At 50.5% G+C, this 12517-nt stretch overlaps 1 protein-coding gene across 1 annotated transcript in view; it reads right to left on the minus strand.

Annotated features, from left to right (window-relative positions):
• The window catches only part of LOC119384162 (acid phosphatase type 7-like), a 515431-nt gene extending 505870 nt beyond the window's left edge, over nucleotides 1-9561 (minus strand). Inside the window, 2 exon segments of the mRNA XM_037652450.2 lie at nucleotides 6948-7045; nucleotides 9535-9561. Of these exon segments, the coding sequence (XP_037508378.1) occupies nucleotides 6948-7045; nucleotides 9535-9543 (107 nt within the window). The 5' untranslated portion in view covers nucleotides 9544-9561.
• Nucleotides 9562-12517: the final 2956 nt, after the last annotated feature.

Consider the following 12517-nt stretch of genomic DNA (forward strand, 5'->3'; position numbering starts at 1 on the left):
TCACGGATTCCTGTGACGCTTTGGGAATTCGTCACAAGCGCACGTCTGTGTATCACCCGCAAGCCAACATCACGGAACGGGTAAACCGAAATGTGAAATCTATGCTTGTCGCGCATACTGAGCGTCATAAAGACTAGGATCTGAAACTGGCAGAAATAGCGTTCGCAACTAGGACGACAGTTAATCGCTCAACAGGCTTCACTCCTGCTCAACTTAACCTGGGCAAAGAATTGAGCTTTCCGCAGGACAGTGCTTTGGCATGTGCAACCGCTTCTTCAAGGCCTTATTCAAAGTTTGCAGGGGACCTGAGACAGAGGCTGACCGACGCGGTACAACAAGCCAGACAGCACCTCGATGTGTCCCGAATGGAACAGGCAGGACAGTGTGACAAGCGTCGACAAAACGTTAGCTTTGAGGTTGGGGACTTGGAGTTGAAGCGGACACACCCGCTCAGCGACGCCTCGAAAGGTTTTGCCGCTTCCTTAGCTAACAGGTGGGACAGACCGTATAGAATCACCCAGAAATCCAGGCTTTCGTACATGCTGAAAGATTGCTTAACTAATCAAGCGTGTGGCCCTATTCATGTCTCAGATCTTAAACCATTTTATGCACGGCAAGACGCAGCAGCTGGCGATCCAGATATGCCTCACCAGGGTTTGGCCACCCAGTCATACACGCCACCAAGCAAGTGGTACAACCTGCGTCCCCGGTGACTGACAAGAGGCGTTTGCGAAAATGACTCATCCCCTTGACTTGTATTTTTTTCCAGTTCCGTTTTCCACGAATTTTGGAGGGAGGAGGAAGCATTCATAGGCCTTCCCAAAGTACTTTAATGTCCCGTTCGCCTTGTTATGCGTTGAATGCACATAATTTTGTTTGTGGCGAGAAGGAAATGTTTACTGGTTTTCATTGTCCTCGCTATGCTTTAGGGTCCCTGCAGCCGGCCTTTCCGGACCATCCTCCGGTCCCCACCACGTCATTTTGAGGCGGGGGGATGTGTGGGAACCACGCCCACCGGCTATCGCGAGATAGCGCCACGTGCTGCGCAGAAGCGGTGCGCGTGGCCCAGCTGCGCGGCTTAAAAGGGGCAGCCTGCGCGCCGCCCGGGAGAGACGTGCCTGGGCTGCCAGGAAGGACGGATGCTGCCACCCGCGCTGGCCGATTGCTGCTGCCGCCGATCATGGTCGTCGCCTCGTCGTCTCGTGTGCCTGGACCGACCCCGCCGTATGCAGCGTAGTGTTAAATAAATTGTTGTTGTTTGTTGCGAGTTGAAGCCTCCGCCTTCCTTGCTTTAACTCCGGACGGGACGCAGCAAGCCCAGTACCCACAGCCTCCAGCGAGTAGAGTCATCGCTGCTGTACGGGACCGCATGTTTAAGGTGGAGATGGTTTGCAAACATATTACGCCGTCGTCATTACTCGCGGAGTCAGGAATGTGGAGTTACTTCTTCAACGGAACACAAGTATTTAACACCCAGTTCAGTAGCGCTTGTATCACAGCCATGCTGCTGTGATACTAGCTGTGACCCTAGCTGTGTGCATTCACTTCACTCACATGTTGCAGGTTCGATCAGCACGATCGAAACATGAATATCGAAAAGAATGCACACGTATGCTTTTCGCAACGTCGAATAATTCGACGTAGCGAAACATTCGTCGAACAACAATTCCGTTCGGAAGGTACCGGTGAAGTGCAGAAGTTAGCCGAGAGGCGTGGATTGTGGCCGTGACTGCACGATTCATCGCTCTAACCATTTCGTTTCGCTGATCAAGCTCGAGCGTGTTGGCTGCATGCGGCTTTCCATAATATCCACAATAATTCCGCTACGTGCAATGCACAAGAAAAACTATCCTTTTATTTTGATCTCGCTCAAGGATACTACACGTTAAATACAATCAAAGTGACTTACGAGCGTGAAAGAACATTAACGCACGAGGGGACGCGAAGTGCAACTGGCGTCAGTTAGCAGCTGATCGTTCATCGTCGCTGTCACTCTCGGTGCATTCACAGCCTTCTACTGCTTCTACGTCCAGTGAAAAGTCCTCGTCGTCACGATCGTTCCTTTCAACATCACTGCTGAAAGCAATCTGAAGAATTTTCTCCGCTGAACGACTTCGACCACTCCGCGTCACCATGTTTACAATTAGCAATTATAGACAGACGTCTGGGCGCGGAGCACATTTCGCTGATTTCGCTCTCAAACCGGTCAACAAACAAATCGCTTGCAGTGTGCTGCCATCAGCAAACGTACAAAAGCAAGCAGCGCAGCGCTGGCCGTGAAATCAACACTGGAGAAGGTGGTGAAGGACGGCATTGAGAGCGTTCGCTCCACGAAAGGTGTGGAGCGGACGCATCCACGAATGACTAAAACGTCGCTCGCACGATTCGTAACAGCGTTTCCCTGACAAAAGATAGACGTCCTAAAATGTATATCGTCAAATTGATATTGCTCACTTATAGAAGAGCACATCGCGAGCCCGCGCAACCTCCCGCGTACAGTGTTAAGGGATTTATGCACTGCAAAAAACACTGACGAATGATATATGCAAGTAAAACAGCGTGCGTTTCAACTGAAAATGTCAGACGATAACACTGAACTAACCTACGTGGCTACAGACAACCTCGCAAAGCTGAAATGTGTACTTACACTGTGGGCTATCATTGAAAGCGCGAGTTACAAAGGTAATAGACATTACCTTTGTATCCCTATGATTCAGCAAGCTATATTGAAGCATTGCTCGACCACGGGGAAATACATCAGCGAAAGTAACCTATGATATTGTCACGTGGTCGTGACGTCGACGAAGACAGCAGTCGGCGTTTGCAGGATGAAACTGTTTATTTGGCCGAACTTGTGGCCGGAAAATGAGAACTAGAACTACAGCAATACACGCTGTACAATGATAGCGGCGAACAGGGCGTCGTCCGTCGATCAACTGACAAGCGGTCAAGCGCGTCGGCTTTTATACAGGCGCTATCGAACTTTCCAGCAATATCGCTGGTGGCGGCGTTATCTCTGGATAAAGCTGGAACATTCGCGTGCGGCGCGAAATCTTAACAAAACGACCTACTACAATCGAGAAGCTTCTCGAACACTGCTTCGCGGACAGCCTCGAGCGTTGATAACCGTCCTTGCTGGTCAAACCCAAAAAACATCAAAATAAAACAAGAAGTGGGCGTGGCATTGCCCCCCTCTGAAAACGCATCGTCCCGATGCTTGTGAAAGAACAAAGAAGAGAAAGAAAACAAGTGCATACAAAAAGAAATCACAATAACAAAGGTAAAAGTAATAACAAAATTACAATAACAAAGGTAAAAGTAGAGTCCCCAGGTTCGCTAACGTGTAAAAAACGGCTTAAGGCGCACAACATGGACGACTTCAGGTCGTGCGCGGCGTCGCTGGGAGTTCGTAAAGCCGTCCGGGATGACCTCGTAGTCAAGAGCGCCGAGACGTCGAAGAACCTTGTATGGTCCGAAGTATCGCCGAAGGAGTTTTTCGCTAAGTCCACGTCGGCGTATCGGCGTCCAGACCCAGACACGGTCGCCGGGCTGGTATTCCACGAAGCGCCGTCGAAGATTGTAGCGACGGCTGTCGGTGTGCTGCCGGGTCTTGATGCGCAGGCGGGCGAGCTGTCGAGCTTCCTCGGCACGTTGTAAGTAAGCGGCGGCGTCGAGGTTTTCTTCGTCGGTGACGTTCGGTAGCATGGCGTCGAGCGTCGTCGCCGGGCTCCTTCCGTAGCCAACTTGTACGGCGTCATGTGCGTCGTTTCTTGGACGGCCGTGTTGTAAGCAAAGGTCACGTACGGAAGGACGGCGTCCCATGTCTTGTGCTCAACGTCGACGTACATGGCCAGCATGTCGGAGATGGTCTTATTTAGACGCTCGGTGAGGCCATTGGTCTGCGGGTGGTATGCGGTGGTGCGGCGGTGGCTCGTCTCACTGTGTTTTAAGATCGCCTGAGTTAGGTCCGCAGTAAAGGCGGTACCTCTGTCTGTGATGAGGACCTCTGGGGCGCCATGACGCAAGACGATGCTCTCCACGAAGAACTTGGCTACCTCGGCGGCACTGCCTTTGGGCAAGGCCTTCGTCTCGGCGTAGCGGGTGAGGTAGTCAGTTGCTACGACGATCCACTTGTTGCCGGAAGTCGACGTCGGGAACGGCCCCAGTAGGTCCATCCCGATTTGCTGGAACGGCCGGTGAGGTGGTTCGATTGGCTGCAGAAGTCCCGCGGGCCTAGTCGGCGGTGTCTTCCGTCGCTGGCAATCTCGGCAAGTCTTAACCCTTTGCGGTCCGTTGTCGGGCAGCGCCCGACAACGCAACACGGCCGTAGCGGTCCGCTGTCGGGCCCCGCCCGACAAGGGTGTTCATGGTTTAAATTTTGCTGTTTTCTCACCGCGAGTCCCGCGCATTTTTTGTATACATGAAGGGCCATCTCTTGAGGAATAAGTGAGCTTTGTTTGTTGAGGTTTTACTTTTTTGACACTAGGGTGCAGCACTATGATCAGCACGGGGCCTAGAGCGTACCCACTCGCGCGCGCGGTTCGCTGAGAAGCATGGCCACGTTTTCACCGCGTGCGTTTTACGGCGGTGCTTTTAGCGAAAGCGAGGATGACTTTAGTGAGGAAGAGAATTACGTGCCTCCACCAGACAGTGATGACAGTGATTCGACAGAAGTGAGTGACGAAGACGACGACGGCGGCGGTGGAAACCTGCAGTAATAACCCTGGCCTGCACACAGGGGAATGCTTTGAGCGGTATCATACGTTGCCCAAATATCACTAAAAGAGTTGCCTGCAGAATGCAGGAGCAAAAATAAATATCCTGTGCGTTTCTCTTCCACAGCTTGTGTTTTTATTCGCGGCGCCAGAAACTGGCGAAATAGTTTCGGACCGCTAGAGCCGGAAAGTGGGTAAAGGTTTTGGACCGCAAAGGGTTAACGTAGCGGGCGACGGCGACAGCACCCATGGTGCCTGCACCTGTGCTGCTACATCAGCCAAAGGAGCCACCGACTTTCCGTGGATCGTCGTTTGAAGACCCGGAGAGCTGGCTGGAGACGTACGAGCGAGTCGCCACCTTCAATCACTGGGACTCTGAAGAGAAGCTGCGCCACGTCTTCTACCTAGAAGACGCCGCGAAGACGTGGTTCGAGAACCGTGAATCCAGCCTTCAAACCTGGGACCTCTTTCGGACGACGTTCCTTAATACATTCGCGAGCATCGTCCGCAAAGAAAAGGCTGCTGCTTTGCTGGAGACAAGAGCGCAGCTACCCAATGAGAGCGTCACCATTTACACGGAAGAGATGACGCGACTTTTCCGCCTGGCCGACGCTGCCATGCCTGAGGAAAAAAAGGTCCGCTTCCTTATGCGGGGAGTGAAACAAGACCTCTTCGCAGGATTGGTGCGGAACCCCCCGAAAACAGTCACCGAATTCCTCACCGAGGCGACAACTATCGAAAAGACACTTGACATGCGGACGAAACAGTACAACCGCTCTCCGCTGTCTGCAACCTATTCCGAAGTGCACTCGCTGGCCACCGACGATTTGCGGGAAACCATCAGAGCGATTGTGCGGGAGGAGCTGCGCAAACTGTTACCTTCGCCGCAGCATCAAGTGGATTCAATCGCCGACGTTGTCCGCGAGGAACTCCGGCAATCGCTTGGAATTCCCGAAGCACCGTAGGCTCTGCCGGAAGCCATGAGCTATGCTGCTGCAGCCCGACGCACTACAATCGAGAAGCTTCTCGAACACTGCTTCGCGGACAGCCTCGAGCGTTGATAACAGTCCTTGCTGGTCAAACCCAAAAAACATCAAAATAAAATAAGAAGTGGGCGTGGCAATATTGACATGAGTGCATCATAAACTGCAATTAGTTTCGATAATACTGACGTATGTGCTCTAACATGAGGGCTGACGTTGCGTCAGACCATAAGTTACCCAAGAAGGATCCGTTGATGGGCGAGTTGGTACATGTCTTGAAATATACTGAGTATGTGCTGAGTATGTGCTGTCTTCGTACCATTGCGCTGCACATACTCAGTATATTTCAAGACATAAGTTACCCCTTAAACGCCAGCGTTGTTGACGTGCCTGATAAGCGCACGACGTGCATACAGCTACTACACTTACATAAACACGCCGATCCACCTCGTAACGCTTGGCTCAAAGCCGTAAAAAACAGCAAAGAAGTACTCGTCGACTGCTTCGCATGAAACCGATTCGCACAACGCGTGGGATCTGCCGAAATTTTATTTTCTAGCGGTATTTGTACCACTAACCACAACATGTGGCGTGTACATTTGATTCCAACCGAAGAAAAAAAACACAAGCACATTTCCAGTTCCAACTAATCTTCGTAAGCATGTGAATCACATTGTGCACAGTCTTTTTGTGTAAAATAAATCGATGGGTTGCCGACACACGGGTCCCAAAGTGCGGCCATGTTAGGTGGTCTTATTATAATCCACGTACGTGGCTTATAAAGTACGTGGTCTTATTATAGGCCTCGTCATTCCGCACCTACTGTTATACAAAAGACGTTTTTTATTGACATCTTTGTCAGAAAATGACAAGGGGTGTCTGAGTACAATATGAAGTCCTTGCTATGGAGAAGCCGTAAAAGTGGCTCGTGTTTTATTTTCTTTTATTTATTCATTTATTTATTTTTGCTCTGTTTCCACAAAAACAAGACGTGTGGTGGGCGCTTCAAACACCGCTGGAAAAGGAAAACAAACCTGCAGTTGCAACGCGTGAAACAGAGCACCTAGACGGGACCGAAAACGAAAAGAAGCACACATACACAGCGCTGTTGTTGTAGCTGCAAGTTAGCGCTGCGCGTCGTTGTGCGTTTACTTTCTTGTGTCCATGTCATTTTCCGCGATCCAACTGAACTTAAGAAATGGACATTATATAGAGTTTCACTGCAACAAGTGAAGCTGCGTGGACTCACTAGGCGCTCTCGTGGTTGCCGACGCAGGTCATATAAGGCACGTAGGCTGCCACCGGCTCGATCTGACGCATGAACTCGTCACCTACCCTGGCGTTGTCCTAGAAGAGACGCAACATGAAGGTAGTGGTAAGAACGTCTTCTGTGTGTTGAATCTTGTGTATTACAACATCACTATGTTCTCAGGTATGGTCGGCTGGCTACCTTGTTACATTTTTCAAATGTCTTCTCTGGAGAACAAGGTGACGGTACAAGAATCACGCCAAGAGAAATTCGGTCTGCACAAACACGTGCCCACGATTATACGCATTTTGCATTTTAAATATATCTTAGGGTATTGTAATGCACTGACACGTGAGTCACAACTGCACAGAAACAAAAGCGTTATTGAAACTTTGAATTGAAATTATTTTACTAACTACTTTATGAATGCAATGAAATTTATTGTCGCTGGACCATCACGTCGACGAAAGAAGCAGTCGGCGTGTCCTAGATGTAACTCTTTATTTGGCCGAACTTGTGGCCGGAAAACGGGTAGTCAAACTACAGCAATTCACAGTGTACACTGATAGCGGCGAACAGAGCGCCGGCCGTCGATAATCTGCTCTGCGGTAAGGCGTGTCGGCATTTATACATGCGGCATCGAACATTCGAGCTTTATCGCTGGTGGCCGTGTTAGTTCCAGAATGAACTCAACTGTTTGCGTTTGCGTGCCCGAGCCTATAAGAAGATTCAGAAATAAACTGGAAGGCTCCCAGCCGTACGGGCGCGCTTTGGCAAGACAGCGATTACAGGAGTAACAGACCAGTTACATAAACATAGCAAAAGAAGCGCGCGTGGCATTATCGTCAAACATATAACTTGCAGTTACAGCTTTAATTGACCCCAACTACATATATTACTATAACATGTACTTGGCAAGCTTTATATAACACTAAAGTTTTTTTAATAAAATGGAACATGATTCATCTTGGTAGGAAGCGCACAACTTTTACAGAGGACACGAAAGAAGAGACACAAGCGCTCGTTTATTGTTTATGAAGGAACATGATTCACGGACACAAACTGCCTTCAGATATTGAATATAATAAAGTATATTCCCTTTGCCTAAACACAGTGCTATTTAGAGGAGTGCTGAACCACTTTTCCAAGTAACCGTCGGATGGACTCAGTATCGGAGTTTATTGACTCATGAAACGATTGCTGCAAAAAATTATCGAACCGCTCAAGAACGAGTGGAGGAGTTACAGGGACTTGTGGCGCGCTTAAATTAAGTGCTTCCTCTGTCGTGCGGACGATTGTGCCGGAAGCTGCAGAGGGAGGGACGGCACGGACAAGGAAGTTACGTGAGCGCGTCACGACCTTGAGCCTCTCTCCAGTTGGCATTCCCGGGCTCGCTGTGTGGCTGATGTCTAATAGTGTTAGCAGACTATGGAGCGTGGCGGCACCCCGTGGAAATAGGCGAATGTGGTCCAAGCGCATTGGCCAATAGAATGATATGTGTTGCTTGACGTCAAGCAGCAAGCGCCGGCAGCTCCGAATAGAGTGAGCGTGTGCCTCTGTACGAGAAAAGGGCAAGTCGCGCTCCGTTTGTAAACCCTCCTTGCCGTGCCGGACTGCAAGATGGGGCTCAGCTGTCCACAGCAGTGTCTGCTTTCCGCAGGATGCCACGAACGCGGAATAAATGTTGCAAGAATAAATGCTCTTAGTAAAGCCAAGGCGAATTCAACGTTAGTGTGCCACTTTGTAGTGAAGAGTCTGTAATGGTTTAGCTGGCGTTCACTTCATGCACAATCGCGAAGGACTCACTCGGATGGCAATAACGCAAGTCCTTAGGATTAGGGGGCTAAGAAAACAATTTTTAGGTCAAATTTCGCACTAGTGCGAACAAAATGACGTATGAGCAGTCATTCTTTGAACGCATGGGCGTCTATGGAACATTCGCTACCACTTACATTCTCCTTGGTAGCGCGTTCATCGAAGCGAGTGGAAAGCAAGTGGTTTAGTTCTGCGGATATGATAGCATCGGCGTCGCATTATTCCGGACAGAACCCAACGTTTGGAAGCCGGGATAGCAAAACAGGCTGGATAGCTTCGCTTTTCCTATATTGGCAGAGTGCGCTGTACACCGCGGTCAGGAGGACTTCGCCGGCGCAGCATGAAGCCGTGATCAGCGGATTTCAGGTTCCGGAAAGAAAATTCCGCCATGTTGAAATTGGTTATTTCTGCCAAGGGCGGAGCCAATGCCGGGGGGGGGGGGGGAGTCCGGGGTTCAAACCCCCCTATCCCCGAATATTTTCAATTTTGCTTGCGTATATATACAAGCACACATAAAAACACACGCTCGAACATACATAAAGTATTGTTGAACCCCCCTGAAAAACATTTCTGGCTACGCCCTTGATTTCTACTACCGGATTATACAAACAATTTTTCTGGTACTGCCCGCGCAAAAAAAAAAAAAGCATTTGGCGACTGTACTTTCCATAATAGGTCAACTTGTGTTTAGCCAAGTTCAGATATAACGAAGCAACCTGCTAATATATTCGACTTCGTTATGTGGAGGTATAAATAGAAGAAGACGTCTTACCGAATCCATGTTGTAAGCGAAGTCACCTGCATGAGAAAAAAGACACATATGTGCTCAAAGAAAATGCTCACTGAGGATGCTATAAGCTTGCAAATATCCATACATAGAAACGCATACGTGAAAGATTAACTTTTGAATTTGCCTGACAACACGTCCAAAATGCAAGGTGGGGTGAAAAAAACGCCAGGCCTGCGCTGAAACCGCAGCACAGTCACAGCGAAAGCTGGAAGAGCGGCGTTTCTAGAGCCCGTTAAGCTCTCTTGGGGCTACAATACAAGTACACTAGAAAGGTACCCACTACGCCACAAATCAAAATTTTTGTGAAGTTGGGAAGCACCCACTAAGCCATTAATCGTCATTCTATGGAGAAGCGAGGCACCAGCTACACGTCTGTAAGGCATTATGTGCACTTTGTTGACGTGACGACTGATGACGATGAAGAATTATGGCTCAGCCCTTTGTAATGGGTTGGAATCTTTAAACTGCCCACCAGTTATGTAATTTGCATTGGGTGACGCCCGGTCGCTATTTCCCTCTCCCGTCATGCTGTATACGTTGACGTGGAAGAGAGACGGGGGGGGGCGAAGAACTTTATTGAGACCCCGAGGTAATGGATCATGCGCTTATGGGCTTCCTTGGCAACCAATACAAGTGCACTTGCGAGGAACCCACTACGCTATAAATCATTGTAATCTTACTGAGACCCCGAGGAAGTGGATCATGCGCTTATGGGCTTCCTTGGCAACCAATACAAGTGCACTTGCGAGGAACCCACTACGCTATAAATAATTGTAATTTTTTAGAAGTAGGGCAGCAGGCACTGTGCCATTTTTCGTCATTCTACAGAGAGCGTTGGTACCTGCTAAACGCATGTAAGGGATTATGCGCACTTTGTTGATTCTGCGCCTGATGACGATGAAGAATTATGGCAGAGCCCTTTGTAATGGGTTGGAAGCATTCAACAACCTACTCGTTGCGCAATTCGCAATTGTTTGACGCCTGGTTACAGAATTCGCATTGTGCGACGCTTGGTGCTTATTTTAATCTTCTACCACGCTATATTGCATATGCTAATCTGGTTCCTCCCCGACATGAAGCCTGTATAGGACCTTTTTGCAAAGCAGTTTCAAGCACCGGCATGGCTCAGAGATTGAATACTGGGCTCCCACGCAGAGGGCCCAGGTTCGAACCCCGTTCCATCCTGGAATTTTTTTCTTATTTAGTTTTTTTTCTTATTTCGAGCGATACTGGTTACGGACACCGGCGGCGGCGGCGGCGGCGGCGGACAACTACGGCGCCAAAAACGGCCGGAGAAATGATCTCATAACAGCTTTCGCTGTAAAAGTGGGGCAAAACTGAACTCATGCTACTTTGCTCTTCAACGTTCATGTACGCTTTGAACACAAATATTACACGGAAAGAGCGGGGCTTATGGAAAACTGTGACGTTCACGAAGCAGACAAGGACGCACATTTGCGTCTGTAAATGACATGACTGCACGCAATTCAAAATGCGACCCCAAAGAAATTCACGCTGTGGCGAAGCAATTGGTACTATTTAACGGTTGCGTTCTCCAGCGGCTCCTAGTCGGTCGTCCTCTTATAACGCCGCTCGCTCTTGGAGCCCGTGCTCTTGCCTTGACTGTCGCCATAGCGAATTGTCGCGGAGTCCCGTCCAATAAACCGCTTAACAAATTGGTGGAGAGTGCTGTGCTCCCATTCGATGCCTCTGGAGCTTCGATCCCGTACCCTATCAGCTACCATGCCTCAAGACGCCGCCCAGCAGACGCCTCCGCCTACACCGACCTCATGCCCCGGTGTCCCTCGTATCCGCGACCCCCCCAGGCTTCACTGGCGCAGATGGGACCGACGTGGAGGACTGGCTCGCGATCTATGAACGCGTGAGTGTCCTCAATAAATTGGACGAGGCGGGAAAATTGACCAACTTGGTTTTCTACCTCGCGGGTGTGGCCGGGCTGCGGTACAACAACCACGCATCCGAGTTTACGACGTGGTCCGACTTCAAGACCGCCATCATCAATGTGTTTGGCCGCCCTGCCGTTCGTAAGCTGCAGGCCGAACAGCGTTTGCGAGAACGAGCTCAGCAGGCCGGCGAAACCTTACCAGCTCCATTGAAGACATCCTCGATTTGTGTAAGAAAGCCGACGCCACCATGTCGGAATCTGACAAGATGAGGCACATTATGAAAGGCATCGACGACGATGCCTTCGCTATGCTGCTCGCCAAAAACCCCAGCACAGTGGCCGAGGTCATCACGCTCTGCCAGAGCTACGAGGAGCTGCGCCGGCAGCGGTCGATGACCCGTCGCTCTCCATCCCGCGACGCCGACCTCGCTGGCTTGTCGACCATATCCGACCACTCCGCCTTGCTCGCAGAGGTGAAGTCATTCGTGCGCGAGGAAATTGCACGCCAGTTCTCTCTGCTGGACTTTGCTCAACCTCAGTACGTTCAACAGCCGTCAACCACTCTTCACCCTCCCCTCCGTCGAGCAATTGAGCAGGAAATCGCGGAGGTCATGCCTGAGTACCACCAGCACCATCCAGCTCCTGCACCACTCAGTTACGCCCAAGTTGTCGCCAGGACGTCCCCAGTAATACCTACGGCTGCCCCACACAGTTACGCCGAAGCCGCCGCTAGACATCAGTCCTTCGAAGCGGCTGTGCCGGCTACCTACGCCGACGTCATGCAGAGGCCACGACTGCAGCCAACGATGCAGTCATAACAGTCGCCACCCCGTCAATCACGTCCTGCGCCATGGGCGGGCCCTGCTCCAGCAAACCAATGCGCACACCTGACAATAACCCCATATGCTTCGCATGCGGTTACGCCGGCCACGTGGCGCGTTACTGCAATCGCGTCCAACCGCCTCAAGTCGTGTCGCCCGCCACCAGCCAGTCAAACCGCACATTTTACGCCCCACCTACGCCTCTGTCGCCGACGTCACGCCAGGCTCCATCTACTCG

Source organism: Rhipicephalus sanguineus, chromosome 2, assembly GCF_013339695.2.
Source record: "Rhipicephalus sanguineus isolate Rsan-2018 chromosome 2, BIME_Rsan_1.4, whole genome shotgun sequence".
Taxonomy (NCBI): domain Eukaryota; kingdom Metazoa; phylum Arthropoda; class Arachnida; order Ixodida; family Ixodidae; genus Rhipicephalus; species Rhipicephalus sanguineus.